Below are 19,922 nucleotides of genomic sequence, written 5' to 3'. Positions count from 1 at the left end.
GACTAATAAACACATGACTACAACAATATATGGTTCTTCAAGCCTTCTTGGGTATTTTCATGATAATAAAGTATATTTATACTCCAATGCTAATCGACATAGCCTTAATCACTGTATAGAAGACTATGAAATAATATGTTGTGTGCCTTATTCTGTGTAAAAAGCCACATCATCTAATGCTCATCTGGCGTTATGAAGTGAGTTTGGAGTAAAACGTGTTATTAAATGTCTTTTGTTGGATAAGAGGATCATAAATGCTTGACACACACGTGTTGAGACTCAACTCGCAGTGCTTTCAGACGGAGCAGCGTTTACTACTGATCACAGAGTTGTGCTTCACTGACAAGCTGCGCATAAAAAAAATTAAACCGCAGCCGTTGCAATATCATAAATCGCACCAAGCCAAATCGGTTTAAGCTTGATTTCAGGTTAATTGCGAATAAACGTGCAGCTCTGATCTCAAGTAATTTAAAGGATTGCCAAGATATAAAGTAGATTGAATCTGTTTCACATGCAGCTGGCCAGTGAGATGAATGACTGTCACTTCCGGTTCTGGCCACACCCCCAGGTGAAGTCACAGGTCCTTTATCCCCAGAGGCCTTGCGTCTCCAGCTTCAACCCATAGAGTTAACATAAATAAATTCTACTAACCTTAATTGTTGCCAAAAATTTTTTTGCATTCATGCCAAAAAAAAAGAAAAAAAGAATTCAGATATTCAGATATTTGTCACAGATTTTAAATTGATCCACCCCTAAGCATCACGTTAATGAATGTAAAGTGGTTGGTCATTCTGCATGCCAATCAGAAGGCTCCTTCCTCTCTAAAAGGTTTCTTGGCTTGTTGTGTTTTTGTGAACAGGAACAGAGGCTGAAGGAGCTCTCCAAGAGGCCTTCGTTTGCTACGACCGACACTTCTCCAGTCTCCACCACAGCAGCATGCATCAGCACCGCTCCTGCCATAGACCTGTTCTCCACTCCCAGCTGCTCCAATGGGTTAGCCAAACAAATCACTCCACAGTGTGACGTCTCCAGATATTTTTCTGTATGGCTTGAGAGATTTAAAAAACAAGCAGGATTTTTACTTGACCAGGGGCAAATTCACTTAACAGTTGCACCAAATTTGAGTCCCAAATTTCAGCACAACTTTTCAGTTTTTAGTACGTCATTGTCGTATAAACATACTAGGGGTATCCCCGACTAAGGATTTACACATTCGAATTAGAATTGTCGAATCTCTCTATGGTCGACCGATAGTCAAATCATCTAAGTGTGTGTGAATGGGTTGGGAGGAGCACGACAGTCAGAAGGAGGGTTAAACTATTTTTATTTTCCTTTACACACTGCACACAGCAACAACTTTTTAAAGCAACCAAAACTCTTTAATAGAGAGACGAATTGACAATGGCTTTCTTATTTAGGTTTAAATAAAAGGTAATGGGGTGGATAAACATTGGTAACACGTTTTCTTATAACATGTTAAAGCCGCAATCTAAATACAGAACATCACACAAATATATAAAAGAACATTTTGATAAATAAACCTAAAAAAAAAGTGCGTTTACATGCGTTTTGAGTGCGTTTGCATGCACGTTCTTAAGCCGATTGTGCCTAAAGGGGGTCTTGAATCAATTTTTGACAAAAGAGTTGCACGATGAGTGTATCTCGTAGCACAGGCTGAAATCAGTATGTACATTGACGATTTGAGGTAAATATAATATAAATTTAATATAAAACCTTGAAATGGCGCTCTGTGGCCTGGCAGGATTTTAAACAACTTCCTGTGTCGCTGCGGACAGGCACCGAATGCCGCCACCGGTAATCCGCCACCGAATGCCGCCACCAGCAAACGAAGGCCTACACTCACTGAATGTGTTATAATTTTAAAGTTGCGGTGCGAAGCTTAGCGACCTTAAAGGGGTTGCACACCGGACGCGAAGCTCAGTGCAGCGCCGCGCCTTTAAAATATCGAGCACCCCCATATTGCCAAAATAGTATGATCCTTGTTTCATAACACCCCCGAAGATTCCACATTGAGATCGGTGGTCAAATCTGGCTCCGCATATCGATGCATCGACTCTTCGACTATTCGGGTTCACCCCTAAAACATACCCTTTACACATCTACCTGAACTGCATTGGGATTGGGATCTTGCAGGACCCAACGCAAATCTTGCGGAAGCTTACGGTTTTACTTTGGCTGCGGGTGGGATTGGGGCAGTCAAAAAATACAGCACGGGTTCTGCAATTTGACGTGTAACAAGAAAGGAGTCACCGCAGTCGATTAGTAATATTTTCTTCCTGCATAGCAGGCCAGTCCAAGTGATAGATTATTTAATTAATTGGTTAACAGGGCCGTAGGCTTTATCAGGGGCTCTGCTGAGAATTTTTTTATTTCTCTAATCTACATTTGTGCATTTCAAAAATGGATAAGAAGTAGCTTTAAAACCATATCAGTGGGCAGTAGATTATTTGTTAATACCTGTTCTCTCCCCATCTCCATCAGTCTCTTTTTCTCTCAGTCTCCTTATTTTGCCCAGACTCTTCCCCTCCTAAAGCTGAGCTTTGACCAATAGTCTTTAATTTTTGTATGTGTCAGTGACAGCTGTAAGATATGAAATGTTTAGTTTAGCTTTTCTTGCAGTTTATGCCTGTTAACTGAAGCTTATAGTTGCACTGGTATTCGCGTTCAGCAGTTTCTGTGAACATTAAGCCTGTCTACTCTAATTTGATTGGCCATTTCAAATATTTTGACATCGATGAGCAGCTGAAAGCTCAGATAATTTTTCATTAAAAAAATTAAACTTACTTAACTAACATGACATTAAATAATAAAAATATATATATTTTGCCTTATGTTACCAGAGTTTATCTGTTATGGTTTGGTATTTATTGTTATGCATATGTTTAAATATGTTTTAAGGCTCCACTAGTTTTGTTTTAACAGTTTTATAAGGCTAATAAAAAGATGACTGTTTGCCAGCATTACTTTATCTTATGGTCAGTTTAATAAATGCAGTGTTTTACCTTATTTATTCTGAACGTTTAGCAACCCCCTAATGTTGCTGTAATTTCTTTCACAATTTCTACAAGCTGTAACAGAATGTTTGCGGGTGCGGGATTAAGAAAACAGTCCCACGCAGGGCTCTAACCTGAACCTCTCTTGGCCTTTTTGTTTTCTTATCCTCAGTGCCCTGAAGATGGAGAGCGACCTCTTCGACTTGCAGTCTAACTTTCAGTCTGGCATGCAGCCTGGACCCTCTGTGGCCACGGCATGGGGAGGTGAGATCCTTTGCATGTGACGGCGTGTCGGAGATTCAGCATGCTGTAGCCTTCTCTGTTAACTTGAGTCTCGTCCTAATGTCCTTCTGTTCGACTCTTTCTCTCTCTCTCTCTCTCTCCTTTTGCCTGCTCAGATCCTTTCTCTTCTTCTGAAGCTGTAGATGACTCCATTCCAAACCTAAACCCTTTCCTAACCAAACTTGTTGTCGATGGTGCTCATCTACCCGTTATGTCATCAGATGGTGTTAGTTTCTCCTCTAGGACGTCAGGTCATGAGATTTTTGGTGGTAAACATGCCTTAGTTTCTTTCTTCCAACCCACCCACCCATCCAAAGTGTTTTATTAGTTTGAGTATTTTGGTCGTTGAAAGTCCCTCGTTGTTTGGCATGCACAGTATCCTGTTGTTTCAAATCAGGAATCCTCTGATTAAGTTCGGTCCAGTTGAACTCGACATCTGGTGTAGTCTGTAATTGGAGACTACATGGAGGTTAGATGGCAGTCCTGTAGATAGCACTCAACTAATGTTTGCAGACACAGAGCTTTGTTTTGGCTCTGTTCAAAGAGGGCTGTTTCATTAATTACATGTTTAATCTCAATAGCTGAAATTAAAGTGTGCGTAGGTAGTGTGAGATCCCCGTGTTAATTTGCGTGAATATAAAGACAAATAAAAGCGAGAAGTAGACTACATGCTGATTAGATGACTGCCCCACTCCCAACATAAAAAAACAGCTGATATACTAACATCTAACTAACTATATTACTAACTAATAACTAGATTTGTTTTATGTATTTGAAAAAGTCTCACCAAAGTCACATGATCCTTCAGAAATCATTCTAATAGGCTGATTTGGTGCACAAAAAACACTTATTATCAATGTTGAAAACAGCTGCACTGCTTAATATGTTTGTGGAAACTGATTTTTTTAAAAGAATTATTTGATGAATAGAAAGTTCAAAAGAACATAATTTTCTGAAACAAAATGCAAAATATAAGTGCTATTAAAATGAATGTGTTAACGCAAGCATGTACTTTTTTCAGTTTAACACATTCAAAATATTTAATGTTATTAATGCAGCATCCGTTTTTTCTGTCATCCTTTGGCTAGCATCCTTTATGATCATGCTCTTATTCATGCGAATGCTATTAAAACATTTAAGCGCGACAAAAGAGAACGCACTGTCTGTGAATCTCCGGACACACAAACAACGCACAAAAAGACATGCGCCAGAATCGAGTTCTCTTTTGCCCTTGAACGAGCAATAACACACAGAATTATGTCCTAATTTAGTTAAATGAAGTCTTAAAGGTGCCCTGTCACACGTGTTTCATTACTTTTGTGGTAATGTCTGTAGTTCTATCATGGATACATTTTTTTGTGGAAAAATGCCTTGGTTACCTTGTTTCAAGCCATTCTAGCGTGGTATAGAAAGCCTGCAGGAAGACGTTCAGCCATCCTTGCTGTATACAAATACTGTCACTGAGCTAGACAAATTCTGTGGGCGCGGTCTCAACTGGGGAAGCTCATGAATAGTAATGAGCTCAGGCGACCACGTCAAACTGACCGGCTTTTGTAAATGGCCTGATTTCTCTGCTTATTTCTTTTCAGTGGCTACAGCTGACAGAGGAGGTAGCAGTTCATTTTCACATTCACAACATAACACAAACACATATTAAAAAAACAAAACAAGTAAAAACGATTTTGTGTGGCAGGGCACCTTCAAATTAACTTAATGAGTGGAAAATGAGATGCGCGTGACAAACCCACGTCATGTTCAGCGGCGGCTTAATCCATTCTAATCTAATCTAATTGAATGTATCATTTATGCAGTGCAGACTGTTTGATAACTTCAATTTCTGATCAATTTCTACAGGTTAATATGACATTTTTAGTTCTAAGATTGTTTTATGCTCACTTAAAGTTGTATTTTTTTTTTAATCCTAATAAATGTAAACACGAATAGCTTTAAATTATACTGTAATGTTGACTGTCAATCATAAATTATTTTATTTTATCATATAGTCATCAGTAGCTGTATTAGTATCAGTAATACTGACCTTCATTCATAAAGAGATACCATTACAACAAATATTTAAAATATACTGTCTTTAATTAAGTTGTTTCAACATTAATTTGAAGAGTAACTGTGAAATTATTAAATATTAAAATATTAAAATTAATTGTGATTAATTACAGAATAAATCTTTGATTATTTCCAAATGTTTAATGTCTTTACTGTAACTTTTGATCAATTTGACAAAATAAAATCCTTGCTGAATAAAACTTTATTTTAAAAATATAAAAAAATTAAAAAATATATTTTATTTAAAAAAAATTATTTTATTTTATTTTATATATTAAAAAATGTATTTCCCCCCCAAAAAAACCTGAACCCAGACTTTTGATTGGCAGTATATATAAAATTGTGGCAATCACAATGAATGTGATTGTGATTTACTAAAAAATATTAAAATATATGCGTCTTTGTATGGTGCAATTTAATATTTGTCAAAGGTCAAAAAGTGAAGTATCAAACATGAGTGGCCCCTTTTAATAAAGGCAATACTTGCAATTAAATATTTTATCTGGCAGTCCTAATCATAATATATATTATTCATAAAAATAGACATGTTATTTGATTCTAAAACAAGAAGTTTATTAGAAAATCCCATTTCATTCCAGTTTTCACCTCAGTCTACTTTTGCTTTGTAAAGGTTTAGTAATAAAACTATAAAGCTATAAATGAATGCTTGTTTTTCCTTTTTTACCATAGATCAGTACAATCCCTTTATTGATTCAAGTTCATCTGTATCAACCAATTACAAACGCACAGTTCGGATAGAGCACTTAATCTCAGGTACCATGATGGCAAACCATCCCACCTATGTTTCCCCTCTGTCAGGAAACATAGAGGCACTGAAGCAGTGTACAGGGACTAACCTGTGATCATCCCTGCCGGATGCTGTTTGCCTTCTGCACATGGCTGTGACTTAATAATGCTATTAAAATACGCTCTTTACTAATCCAATCTGAATCTGAAATGTCTTTATGTCTGTAATGCTTGCTGTGTTGTTTCTCCTCCTCCCCGCCTGCCTGTCAGACTCATTTGGTCAACCGTCTATGGTCCAGCATCTCCCAAACCCCTCTCCCTTCCAGTCTGAGCCCTCCACTGTAGCAGGCCTATTCAGAGGTAGGGAGCCTGTGGCTGGAGGTTGCCTTGTGTGACGCTGCCCCCCTTTGTGATATATGTTTTCCTCTGTCTCTGAACCCCCTCTCTAATGCTGTCTGATCTAACCCCATTCAAAACCAGATCCTTAAAGGCCTAGTTCACCTAAAAATTACACTTCTTTCATCAGTTACTCACCCTCATGATGCTTTTTATTGTGTTTTTTGTCGTTTGACAACCTCAATTCTATTTCATTGACATTGTATAGAAAGGAATTGCCTGAATATTCTTCAAAAATTACCTTGTTTGAATAAGGGTGAGTAAATGATAAGAGTTTTGCATTTTTGGTGCACTGTTTCTTTAAGGGTGGCTTTCACACTGTGCCGTTCATTGTGGTTTAAGTGCGAGCATGATAGTTCCCGTGACCCCCGAAACATTGGTCTGGTTTCACACTCAACTGGACTCTATTGAACGTGATGTTTGGGGTGTGTGTCAATAAAAAAATATCACAATTGTTGTTTTAATGATGTGCGATCTGACATTAGAGTATGTCCCTCACTTTACAAAAACACACTAGAAAGTGCACACATACACGTGATATAGACTAGTAGTAGGTTAGACAAGTGCACTTGAGCTGAGCATTTAGAGAGCATGCTGTCACTGCGTGATTTAATCTATTCAAATGCATTTATAATGCCCTCAATATTTAAGATAAGGGGCAAAAATGCCTCTCTGTCTTTTATATTTATATCATTATAGTAAGTATAATATACGTAGATCAATATATTTTTTCTCTCCAAATATCAGCATGATTACAAATATGATATTGATATTATACAACAGTTCCAAAAACAAGTAAATATTACATTTTAGACACAACATTGCTTGTTTTTACACCCTTTCACCAACTAAAATAGTTTAAAACAAGGCCACAGAACTGGTTTGCGACACACATTAGTGTTTTGTTACTAAATGAACAAATCAGTTGAATGAATGATTCAATAACTTGCTCATTAAAGGTGTACTTCAGCGCAGATTTATCTGTATTTAAACTGGGTCATTAATGTAGTAGAAATGTGAAATAATTTTTTTATTTGGTGCTTTCTAGACAAAGAAAAGACAGAAAATGTATTTTTGTCTCATGGGCATGAAAGACAAAAATTCCCAGAATGCTTCGCTGCCCTACGAGGCCATTCCAAAAGCCACCGCTACTGAATCACTGTGACTGTATCACTTTCACTTTCCCATTGCGACCGCGTTCGTTTTCATCAAATCAGTTCAGTTAGACAACAGATACTACAATTAAAAACTGAACGTGTCTGTTCAATATGTGATTTAGCTGCTGAGGGAGTGTCACAGCACAAACTGCAGGAGTCAAATTACATACATTCGTGATGAGCTGAATGAGCTTTCGTGATGAGAGCTGAGGTAAACGCGACCACACTCACAGGATAGATTCACAACGCGTGTTCAGTCTGGCGCGTTTTCAGTTCATGCCTTTGGAAGCTTAACTTTCATAGGAATTAATTTGAGAAGTTGAAACACTTACTTTGCTCTGCAGGCCGCACCGTTTAGATTAATGCCTGAGCCGAGCTGAGCTGTGAGTGCGACCCCCCATCCCCCATGTGCGAGTTAAAAAGCTTGTTGAAATAGCTTCCTCTGGTTGCTGTAGTCTTAAGCGGCTGGCCAAACATTCCTCCCATGACGCAAATTGACGATATTTGCGTCTAGTTGTTCAAGGCAGTCCTAAACCTGCCAATGTACCAACACAATAAACAGACTCTGGAAAATATGAATTATCCTTATAAATAAAAATATTGAGATAAAAATGTTTGCCAATATAGCATATCCCTAGATTAAATAATTCACCAGGATTCGCGATCATCTTACGTCATCAAAAACATTTGAGTAAACAACACTCGGGTTTACTGTATGTGCGTAGCATGAAGGGGTTTTTCTGCTGTTCTTCTTAGACAGTGGATTGGCATTAATTTGCCGCCCTGATTGCACTCGCTATGGACAAATACACTTCACGCTCACTCTCGCTCATATCCAAGGTATATCATCAACACTCATCCCTTACATGTGTTTAATTGAACTAAATACATTACAATCGGCTAAAACACATGCATAGGTTACTTTTGTTCCTGAATATGTGCGCACCCGAGTCCGTGTTGCTTTCACATTTAGGTGCCACTGTTCAAGTGCAACCGAACCAAGACGTTCTCCTTCAGGTAGTCTTGGTTTCGGTACCCCGGTGTGCACCCGGGTCCGCATGACGGCTTTCACATGACTAATTATTGAACCAAACTGCCAGTGTGAAAGCCCCCTAATACTGCTACCCTAACACCATTGCTCATTGTGAGTATGTAGTGGTTCTTGTACTTCTTCTTGTACTGTTTTTGTGCATGTCTGTAGTTTACCCTCCACTAACTTTGACATGTGACCATGGATACTGGTCCACTTATTGGCAGCACTTGAACCTAGTGCTTATGATACTGGCCATTGTTTTAACTTTTGTATTCTTCAAATGGTGCCCTAATCTAAATTGTATGTATTATAAGAGGGTTAAATGGATTATTTCTTTGCCTTTTGAAGGATACGGAGCGCCACAAATCCCTCCTCAGCAGAGCTCAGGAGAGCTGTGTGTTGATTTTGAGTCTGTTTTTGGTACTAAAGCTGCCTCGTCCAATAGCCTGGATACAGATGGTAAGGCATTTGGCAATTTACTTATAATCCAAGTGAAAAAGTAGTTGTACAATTCTTTAAATCTAATCAGAAGTTTCTAAATTTACAGTATAAAAAGATTTTAAACTTGACTTTTATTCAATTTTTTTTTAAATTAATTGCTTTCATATGCCTATGTAAAGCACTCTGAATCGCCATTGTGTATCAAATATGCTATATAAATAATCTCGCCTGTCTCACTTGTGAATCTCCACAGCAGGGATTTTGAAACCCACAGTGGCCGGTTCAAATCAGTCCTCCAATCAGCTCCCAGAGAAACTGGTGTCAGACGACCTGGATTCTTCCTTGGCCAACCTTGTTGGAAGTAAGTGTTAATTATTCAGAGGTTTGCATGTCGGCTGTTGTTAGAAAATCAAGATATAAAACACTGATGGGCCATTCACACAGAATGCGGTTTTACATAAAAAATGTGAGATCTACGGTGAGATCTAAAGGTCTAAAGGCCAGTTAACACCAAAAACGATAACTATATGATAACTTCATTAGTGTCCACACCAACGCAGAATATCTTTGTTTCTTTATGATGTTTTATGCACGCAGCTATGTTGTTTGCCACTTTCAAAAGTTCACAAATTCTCGAGCTCTTTAAAGCAGATACACCTAAGCTGTGTATGTCAAAAGTCATTCTGAAAGTGATTCCAATGATATTGTTAATGCCGTTAATATTGTGGTGTAGACTCCTCTATTCTTTTATATTTACAACAGTTTTTAAACTACATTGTTATCGTTAAAGTTATGGCCCTTTGTATGAGCGGCCGTAAACTTCTTTCAATGTGAGCACTGCATTTTTAGAGACGCTGCAAAAAAGAGGCCAATTTTCAAAGACGTCCGTCTGGTTTATGTTTACATCGAAAATAATGGAAAAGCAGTTCAGATGGAATGCAAAAATGTGTTCAATGTGAATGGCCCCTTATTTTCCCAAATGATTCTGTTAAAACGTTAAGCGTACCGCTTTTAAACCTTTGTGATATACATATCTCCCTTACAGATCTGGGTATTGGAAATGGTACCACTAAAAAGTAAGAATTTACTTTCTGATGCTCATTATATCATTTCTGACAGTTAGAATGAATCTTTCATATTCTGGTTTAGAGTTAATATTAGCCAACTGCTTTCACAGCGATATCCACTGGAACCAACCAGGAGAGAAGAAATTAACTGGTGGAATGAACTGGCAACCCAAGACTACTCCATCTACTACATGGAACCCTGTTTCTATGGTACAACTTTACTTTTTATTAGTAAAATGGCTCTGTTCCAAAACAAAATATCAGCCATGTTTGATATATGCTGACCAGATGAAATCGCAGTCTGAAGAAAAAAAAAAAAAAAGAGTCTGCGCCCATCGTACACTATGCTTGGTCAACTCTGACTGAACAAAATCTACAGACTGGCTTTCGGCAACTAGCGGCAACTCATCCAGACTGCAAAACAGAGCAAATATATATATATATCTGTGCATGGGTCCCGTAGTGTACTCCAGCCTTTAAGTGATCAAACTAGAGATCACTACATAGGCAGCATCTACATTCTCTACACAAAAATCTCTTTGCACAAAAGACACAACTCCTAATGCCTGGCTCACACTACAGGAGTTTTAGGCCGATTTATGCCCGATTTTCCCCCCCCGAGACTAGGAGAAAAAATATTTTCCAGGATTCGATCGGTTGTTCCGATGTTCGGCGCAGATTATCTGGTAATGTGAGGCGTTCACAGCAAGGTTATTATCGTAAACGAAAACTGAAACTAAGACTAAAACTATTGGTCAAAAAACATTTTCGTAAACTGAAATAAAATTTAAAAACCTGAATAAATAAAAAACTAAAACTAAACGAAACTAACTACTCTGACTAAAAAACTAACTGAAATAAAATAATAATTAGCAAAAATAAATATTCGTTTTCGTTATTAATAAGCTCTCTTTAATGTGGTGGAAAATCTGACTGCGGTTGAGGGAGTGTCTGTATTGCGCTACTGCACGTGAAGTGATCTGAGTGACGGACACGTGCAGACAGGCAACACATCGCTAAACGGCAGTTCACAAAGAATCAAATGCGTCCGTGGCAGTGAAATGGGAAATAACACAAGGTAATGAGATGCACGTTGAACTTCTTTTAACTTAAGCTCACTGTTTTAGAATGCCGTTTCTTACGCGACGAGAGACGCAGGCGCAAAAGTCAGCAACTAGTAGCAAGTACTAGCCTACTGTACGTTTGAGATTTCATGTTTGCATGAAATTGACAGGCTCAAAGGTGTTATCATAATCATTTACATTATATTATATTATTATCTGTGTGGAGACATTTCCCCACAAAGTAGGGAATACCAGGATACACACACACACACACACGTTTGTTTCACTATATAAGTGAGGACATTGCATAGACTTCCATTGATTTTATATCAGGTTAATGATATTTTATATTCCCTAACCCAATCCCTATCCCTAAACCTACCCATCCTAAGAACGTGCAAAACAACAGATTTAAATAAAAACATGTTTTGGCCGATTTATAAGCCTTTTTAACTAGTGAGGACCAGTCAAATGTCCTTACTAGTCAGTTATCATAATATTTTACTAGATAAGTGAGGACATTGGTCCCCTTTACAATTATAGCACAACACACACGCACACACACACACACACACACACACACACACACACACACACACACACACACACACACACACACACACACACATACACACACACACACACACACACACACACACACACACACACACACACACACACACACACACACACAGCACAACAGTGTGTGTTGGCTGTATTCAGATGACTTTAGCTGCTAGCCTACATTGTACTACTGAAGAAATTAAAATAAGCTTTTAATTGTTTAACAATATTTCATCTTTGTTATGAATGAGTTTGTCTGGAATTTATAATTTTTACTTTTATATTTTACTTTGTATTTATTTTGTTCTTTAAGATAGGCTAATACTCAGAGGATCTATGTCAAAAATATAAAATATAATTTTTTAATATCAAAATATAATGTATTTCATTTTTAATCTCCAGATCGTTGTTTGTATAGGTCATAGTTTGACTCAAGCTTTTTTGCTCAAAGGTGAAGACCCAACTTTATGCATGTTTTGTAAGACCGTCCTGGGTTTAAACAATAATGCTCGTTTATCAAGTTATTTCACTTAAGGATGTTTAGTAAGATTAAACTCTAATCTGTGCAAACATTAAACTTTGCTGAAATTAAAAACCTTGATTTGGTCTCTACACTTCATTATGCTAACTCTGCTAAACTATAATTACTAAAACTAAAACTGAAACTAAATAAATAAAAACTAAATAGAAATGTATTTGCAAAATAAAAACTAAACTAAAACTAGCAAAACCATTTGGAAAACTAACTAAAACTAAACTGAAATTTGTAGCAAAATTGAAAACGATAATAAAATAAAAACTAATTTCAAAAAGCAAAACTATAATAACCTTGGTTCACAGATCAAATCTTGCACCACAACATGCAGCAAACATGTTTGATATTTATCGGGATGAGCAAGATTGTAATAATGTCAGTACTGTCACAATAGCCAATAGGAAACAAGTCTACGACGAGACGGACATTTCGAAATAGCGACCGTGAGTTGAGTTGCCATAGTTTGCTCTAGCTCTCAGAGAAAGAGAGAGAGAGAGACAGCACAAATATCTAATCCACTGTAACATTTGACAGCACAAATATATTACACTGTAACAAGTGACGTGACAATCGCTTTTGAACTAGGCAGCGGTAAACATTCTAGCACACTAGTGTGACATAGCGCTCATGCAGGGTTCGCCTAAAATACTTAGAAATAAGAAAACAATAAATGACAGTCGTCTGAACGTTTCTTCACTGTATTCTCTGTCACACACAAAATAACCAGCCTAAAAAAACCCTGCTACACTCCAGTACAAAAAGTGCGCATGCACCACCTTTATACGGCAAGCCCCGAGGGGAAAAATACATTGCACGCACACAGCTAACGTATACACAATGAGTGCCAGAACGACAGGATCAAATAAGGTCAATAAAATTACCTCCATTTCTCACTGAAGAACTGACAATCCATGTTGAGCCCATCTCCCGACCATTGTCTAATCCACTGGTTTTCATGCTACAGTAGGCCTTTCCATTTTGTGTTCCCGCTTACGATCTGCTGCGTAGATCACGTGACGCACTTCCTCTGGCAAGATAATCTTAATAATATTTTGTAGTGTGTGATGCTCCTCGATTTTCAAATCGTGTAGTGTGAGCATGTTTAAGATTTGAGGGAAGAAAATCTGCAAAGATTCTCCTGTCCAAAGTGTGTGCTGCAACCAGATTTTACAATCGGATAGGATTTTAAAGCTCCTGTAGGGTGAGCCAGGCATAAGTCATTTCAAAAGTGGCTGGAATTAGAATGTTGCTGAGCTAACAGCTTGATACTTTTTTAAAAGTGTAAGCAAAGCACACAAATTGTGAAACTATGAAATCCATTTTATTTTTTTCCAAATTCAGTTTATTTTTTTTATTTTTTCTGGTTTCTATTTAAACCATTTTTGGACTCTACTTTAATGGTTAAATAAAATAAAATAATGTCTTATTAATTGAAATCATAAAATGTGTACCTAACAAAAATGACATGCTTAGGGTCTTATGAAATCAGTTTTATTCATTTTGATCAAAGTATGTTTTATTTCTAGGCTTTTAATTTTTCCAGCAATCAAATGAAGACATAAAACATTATTTAATTTATCTTTTAATCATATGACATTAAAGAAACTTTTTTGTCGAACAAAGTGCTGCACAACTGAGATTGTGAACTATTTAGATTATTCTTTAAAAAATATGTTTTAATAATAATTTATTATTTGTCGTAATTGTTATTACATTGAGACGTTGCTAAATTCTACTGTACAACAGTAATATATTTTTGTCCCAATTTCTTCAAGTTAAACCCAACTTTTATTTTGAGGGGTTGCTGTGAAGACATTTATGATATGACGATCACAATGAATTTTCTTTATTCATCAAAAAATGTACACATTTCAGTAAAATTAAGCGTTATATATTAAGTTCCATTTTTATGACTGGATTCCATGATTCCATCCACGTTTTCCACATAGGGCCCTACTTAAGGTTTTGGAACAGAATTATTGTAATGAAATGTATCACATGAACTTGTACTCATGAGTCCTCCTCTGTTTTATAGCCACCATCTATCATGGCTTTCCCTGCCACAACACCTACAGGAATGATGGGATATGGCATGGTTAGTTCTTCTTTAAAACCATCTTCCAGAATTGAGGTTGTCGAAATTGCATTCCTCATGGTTGTGATCTTTATAGCCTCCGCAGTTGCCCTCTATGACCATGATGACCCAGCCCACAATGATGTACACACAGCCTGTCATGAGGCCATCCAATCCGTTTGGATCAGTGTCCAGCGCACAGGTACGGTCCCTACGATCCAAATGTTTATGTACGTTACATGGTTCTTGTGATGAATGTAGCTTTCTATTAACACTACATTATCATGGCCCATTGTGTTCTAATGGGCCATGAGACCAAGAACTTCCTCCCAGAACTGCAGGTCATTCCTCTCCTTCTCCACGTGTGTTGTTTTTCCCTGTCACTCCAAGCTCTTTCCTTTCTCTCTCTGTGTTATTCTCTGCATTAGCCCTCCGCTGCCTCTAGCCCTTCCAGTCAGAGTCCTCTCAGAGCCCCAGGACAAGACCCCTTTGCACAGCTCTCTCTCAAGGATTTCTTGTAGAGCTTCGTCTTTTGTCTAGGTACCGCATGTGTTTGTGCTCACCGATGGTCTTGCATGCAGTCGTGTTCAGTTTCATCCCTTGCTAGATGTAGAACGGACATTTAGATTGCATTTGTGTTGCAGGTTACACATTAACATGAACAGATTACTTTTTTTAAGTAACGAGTAAAGTAACATTACTTTTAAATTTGAAACAAAATATCTGAGCTACTTTCTCAAATAAGTAATGCAATTTATTTGGTTTTCCCATTCATTGACTGACAGCCCTCCTGTTGAGAGAAATCGGGAGTAAGTGCAGAGGTGTTGAGTAAACATGGTTATTGTAGTTACTTAAGATTTACTCATCTCACCTGCACAAAAACACATTAAGTATTCCTCAAAACGTATAAAAACAGTCAAATGCAAACTCAAAATATTACGCAAACCTAAAATTAAATGTAAATAATACAAATATAGTTTATGTATTTAATCTCACTTTATTAACCAATGTCTTTGCTGCTGACCTTCAAAGATCCAGTTGAACCGTGCTAATAAGCAAAAATGAAAAACTTTAAATAAAAATAATTAATCACATTTTCTTCATTTCCTGATCCCTGAGACTCCTCTATTTCACGTTTGGTGTGAAAGGGCTTTTACATTTGCAAATAAATGTAAAGAGTTTTTGCTTTTTTTGTTTTGTTATAAAAACAAAAACAAATGAGCAAGCGAGGTGAGAAAAGGTAACGCAAACTAGTGCTGCCAAATCGATTAATGTGTGTACTGTGTATACTACTTATTATGTATATTTAAATACACACACATGCGCACATGTATGTAAGAAATATTTGCATGTTTATAACTAATATAAGTAACACAATTAGTTACTTCTTTAGGGAGTAACACAATATTGTGATGCATTACTTTTAAAAGTAACTTTCCCCAACACTTTTGGGGTAACAATACTTGGTTGGTGTGTCACTTTTACTGGAAAACAATTAAATGCTAAAAAAAAGCCACATAGGAATGTAGTAAACCATTCAATATATATATATATATATATATATATATATATATATATATATATATATATATATATATATATATATATATATATATATATATATATATATTTAAAAAAAGAAAAGAAATTAATACTTTTATTCAGCAACGATAAGTTCAATTGTTTTTTTTATTACAATTTCGAATAAACGCTATTCTTTTTAACCTTTCATTCATTAATGAATCTAAAAATATCATGTGACTGAAGACTGAAGTAATGATGCTGAAAATTAAGCTTTGCATCACAGAAATAAATTATATTTTAAAGTATATTAAAATAGAAAAACATTATTTTAAATGGTTATAATATTTCACAATACCACAGTTTTTTCTTTATTTTTGATCAAATAACTGCAGTCTTGATGAACATAAATAATAATGTGAATGTAATTTAATGTAATAAAAATAATAAATGATTTTTTAAAATATTTGATTCTGGCGACAACTAAACAAAATAATATGTAATTTACTATAGGTTCAGTGTGCTAATATTTATGTTATATAGATTTTTTTTTAATATTTCATAAATTTGAATTATTATATGAAATCAGTTTGAATGAATGATTTTTAAAATGCTTATCTAGTAACCACTATATGGAAAAGCCTGCAACACCTCTAAAACTCTTTGGTTAACATCACCAAGGTCTTTTTGATTTTAATCTTCCAACCACCTGTGATGGACAGAGACTATTCACATTTCCCCCCATCAAATAACCTACATTCATAAATGTGTCACATTACAGAAGTGACATGGGATGAACATGGGTGACACGCTATTGTTTAAAGCACCTTTCTAATTATATGTTTGTTTCTTTTTCCAGATGCAGTTTATGTAACACAAAATGAAGTTGCTCCCTGATGTCAAACCATTAAGCTCTGTCCTCTGTGCCGGGATGCTCTTCAGAGGACCAATCCCACAACATACTCGACGTCAAAGATGTAAACCAAGTGTGTTGAAAGACTGGGAGCATACTGCAATCATTTCGTAATTTGTTTAAGATGTCAAGTGATGCTGCTGTTCAGCCCATAAAGGGATTCCTCATACATTTTATAATCTGTTAAGATAGGTAAGGGCATTGAGAGACTTTGATATTTTGTGTTCCGAGAAGCTATAGTTTGATTTTCCTGCTAGATTGTTTTTTCCCCTTCGACCGGGAGCTTCCGATGAGAGGTCTTGTGGCGAATGTCGACTTAAATCGGAGTGTAACTCAGCATCTGATATAGTATGTGTTATGAAATAGTAACAGTACCTTTGTTTTACATTTTATCTTTTAGTTTTACTTTAACTGTATTCACCAGTAGACCTTTCTTGCGTGTCGTTTGTATTTATTTATGATTAATGCCTAAAAAAAAAAAAAAGAGAGTTTACGAAGTACATTGGGGAAAAATATAAATAATAATTCAACATTATTCATGGGTGTTGGATTGTATAATGAAGGTTTAGACTTTTAAAATAGATATTATGTGAAAAATACACCTGTAAGCTAAATGATAGAGCACTAACTATTCTCTAAGTTTTATGTCTAGAACAACTTCCCGTGGATGAAACATTTGCAGCCCAAGGCTATTGGGAGGGTAATCATTAGTGAATGGTTTGTTATACTGTTTAGTCGATACTGTGCTTAGGGGTTTTGCAATGAGATGTTTGTTGGAGTAGAAAAGCACTTCCTCCGTGACTGTGAAGTGTTGCACTTGGGAAGGGAGGTGTTCTGCATTATGCATGGCATGCCATCATTTCACACGGACCGTTAGATATGGCTGCCCCTGATCTGAATGTTAAGAGTTGCCCTCATGTTTCAGACTTCTTGTCAAGTTAGGCAGCCCGCTCTCTAAAAGTCCAGGAAAACTGAACGGGAGCTGGACGCTCCTCTAGCTATTGGTTGCGGACAGGGTTATTGATATCACTGTAAATTTGTAGTGTAAAATATGAGAATCGCTGACTGGGAGAGGAGTTTGAGCACTGTTGATCGGTGCTTTTATGTATATATATACATATATCACGTAGGCAGTTTGTCCAGGGGTTGGCTGAGGATGGTTTGAAATATGAAAGCAATTCAATCAAATCGCAACTGACCTAAGTTTTACTGAATAATTTCTGTGTTGTCCTCACGGATCTTTTTTTGGTTTGTTTGTTTTATGTATTTAAAAGATGTAAGAACGATTAGTGTACTCTTTCTTTTTCAAATAAAGTGCAGCTTCCACACATTGTCAACGTTTGTTTCATGGCATGCATTAGTTCCACAGTGGTTAATCATATGCTAGATTTTATGATATACAAATACAGCCAAACAAAGCTTATTTGCCCATAAGAACCTGTAAATGGTAATTTGTACTCAGTTCATCTAAATAGTAGTTCAGGCAGAAGAAAAATGTCATAGACTTGAGAAGTTGTGCTAATTTGTCCTATTTACACTACGTGAAATCTACCCATTTCAAGACATCCCTCCTACTTGTTAAACATAAGCCAGGTTAAACTTGTTCTAATATAAACTTACTTGGGGACTCAAAAAGGCCACAATTTGTATAATTATTTTCCTGGTAAGTACAAGGTCACAAATGGCTATCACAATGTATACCAATAGACGGTGCACTTAGTAATTTTCCCACATTATTATTATTCATATTAAAGGCACAATATGTAATTTTCACCGCTAGAGGTCGTTTATTCAAAACAAAGTTGTAGCTTAATGATTCCTTGATTTTGTGGAATCATGGGAGTTGTTGTCTTTACTTCTACACCCGGTGGAAAAGAATCTGATGGGATGAAAATTCATGGACGAACGAATGTATTAAAGATTTATTAACTCTCTTCCCGCCAAACACAGAATTAGGGGTGGGCGATATCTTGATATTTAAAATATATTGAGATATTTTTTAAACACGATATGGATTTTGACAAATCATATATCGTTATATTGTTTATATTTAATTCTGATTTCGCCACTTTGCTTGTTTGCCTTCCCTGTGCTGTGCTCGCTCCCGCTCGCTCGCCCCCCGCCTCGTTGCTTTTGTTCCCCCTCCCCTCGCGTGTCGTCTCATTGAACACGGCGGCATCAGCAACCAGGTTAGGATTATTTATCAAGTTGACAAGCGTGTGCGTTGTTCAAGACTCAGTTTAGAGACTATGATTTTCCTTCTACACAACTGCTTGCTAAAATTCATAAAGAAATATTAATGTTCATTATAGGCGTTCAAATCGCATGTTTCACCCAGTCAGGTCAGGTGAGACGCAGTCGCAATCATGTCAGTTTATGTTTTGTGTCTAACTGATCCCATGGTTTTCGGCCAGTTTATGCAGTTCAAAGTCGTGAGTCAAAATGATCGCATATTATTTGAAAACATTTTAAAATTATTGCAAAATCATTATTATTAGGCTATTATTTTGTCCGCTTTATCGCGAGATTATGATCAATAGGTCTATTCATGTTTTAACCAAGAGGGAAAAACGCGACATCCCGGGTGTCCTATGAGACACAGTGCTCTTCTATAAGTTGTACTGTATCCTATATCCTACCTTCTGACATTCATATTTCGTTCTGTAACTGGAAAAGAAGGGAATATAGGCTCATGTGCACGTGATCCACTTGATCTGCCGCTTACACCAAGGGGGTAATCTAGCACTCGGAAAGCGTTCCACCCATAGGGGCGGCCATTGCTAACCAAGCCATCACCTGCTGTTAGCATCCCATTGACTCCCATTTATTTTTGAGTCACTTTGACAGTGAATAACTTTACATCTGAGGCGTTTAAAGACTCCATTTGTCCATTGTTTATTTCTAAAGAAACACGACAATGCATAAAAGGCTCAATTACCTTGTATCTTACACTATCGCCCCGTAAAAGCTGTTTTTGTAAAAATAGGCTAACGATTGCGTCATAACCAACGCGACAGTTGAGAAATTACCGTATAGACAGGAGGAGAAGC

General features: G+C 36.7%; 1 protein-coding gene across 12 annotated transcripts in view; it reads left to right on the top strand.

Moving 5' to 3' along the window:
- The window catches only part of picalmb (phosphatidylinositol binding clathrin assembly protein b), a 30,753-nt gene extending 12,553 nt beyond the window's left edge, over window positions 1-18,200 (top strand). For 3 of the 12 annotated variants that reach the window (XM_067451181.1, XM_067451180.1, XM_067451187.1), the window contains 14 exons: window positions 518-568; window positions 860-993; window positions 3,187-3,278; window positions 3,413-3,565; window positions 6,051-6,134; window positions 6,378-6,467; window positions 9,042-9,152; window positions 9,388-9,495; window positions 10,180-10,210; window positions 10,312-10,411; window positions 14,400-14,459; window positions 14,536-14,640; window positions 14,867-14,978; window positions 16,819-18,200. In XM_067451181.1, the coding sequence (XP_067307282.1) occupies window positions 518-568; window positions 860-993; window positions 3,187-3,278; window positions 3,413-3,565; window positions 6,051-6,134; window positions 6,378-6,467; window positions 9,042-9,152; window positions 9,388-9,495; window positions 10,180-10,210; window positions 10,312-10,411; window positions 14,400-14,459; window positions 14,536-14,640; window positions 14,867-14,959 (1,212 nt within the window). In that variant the 3' untranslated portion in view covers window positions 14,960-14,978; window positions 16,819-18,200. The remainder of the gene's footprint in view (window positions 1-517; window positions 569-859; window positions 994-3,186; window positions 3,279-3,412; window positions 3,566-6,050; window positions 6,135-6,377; window positions 6,468-9,041; window positions 9,153-9,387; window positions 9,496-10,179; window positions 10,211-10,311; window positions 10,412-14,399; window positions 14,460-14,535; window positions 14,641-14,866; window positions 14,979-16,818) is intronic. The other 9 variants (XM_067451183.1, XM_067451182.1, XM_067451184.1 and 6 more) reach the window with 8 other exon arrangements.
- The last annotated feature ends 1,722 nt before the right edge of the window (window positions 18,201-19,922 follow it).

This window comes from Pseudorasbora parva, chromosome 8 (assembly GCF_024679245.1).
Source record: "Pseudorasbora parva isolate DD20220531a chromosome 8, ASM2467924v1, whole genome shotgun sequence".
NCBI lineage: Eukaryota > Metazoa > Chordata > Actinopteri > Cypriniformes > Gobionidae > Pseudorasbora > Pseudorasbora parva.
This window is presented reverse-complemented; position numbering and strand designations above follow the sequence as displayed.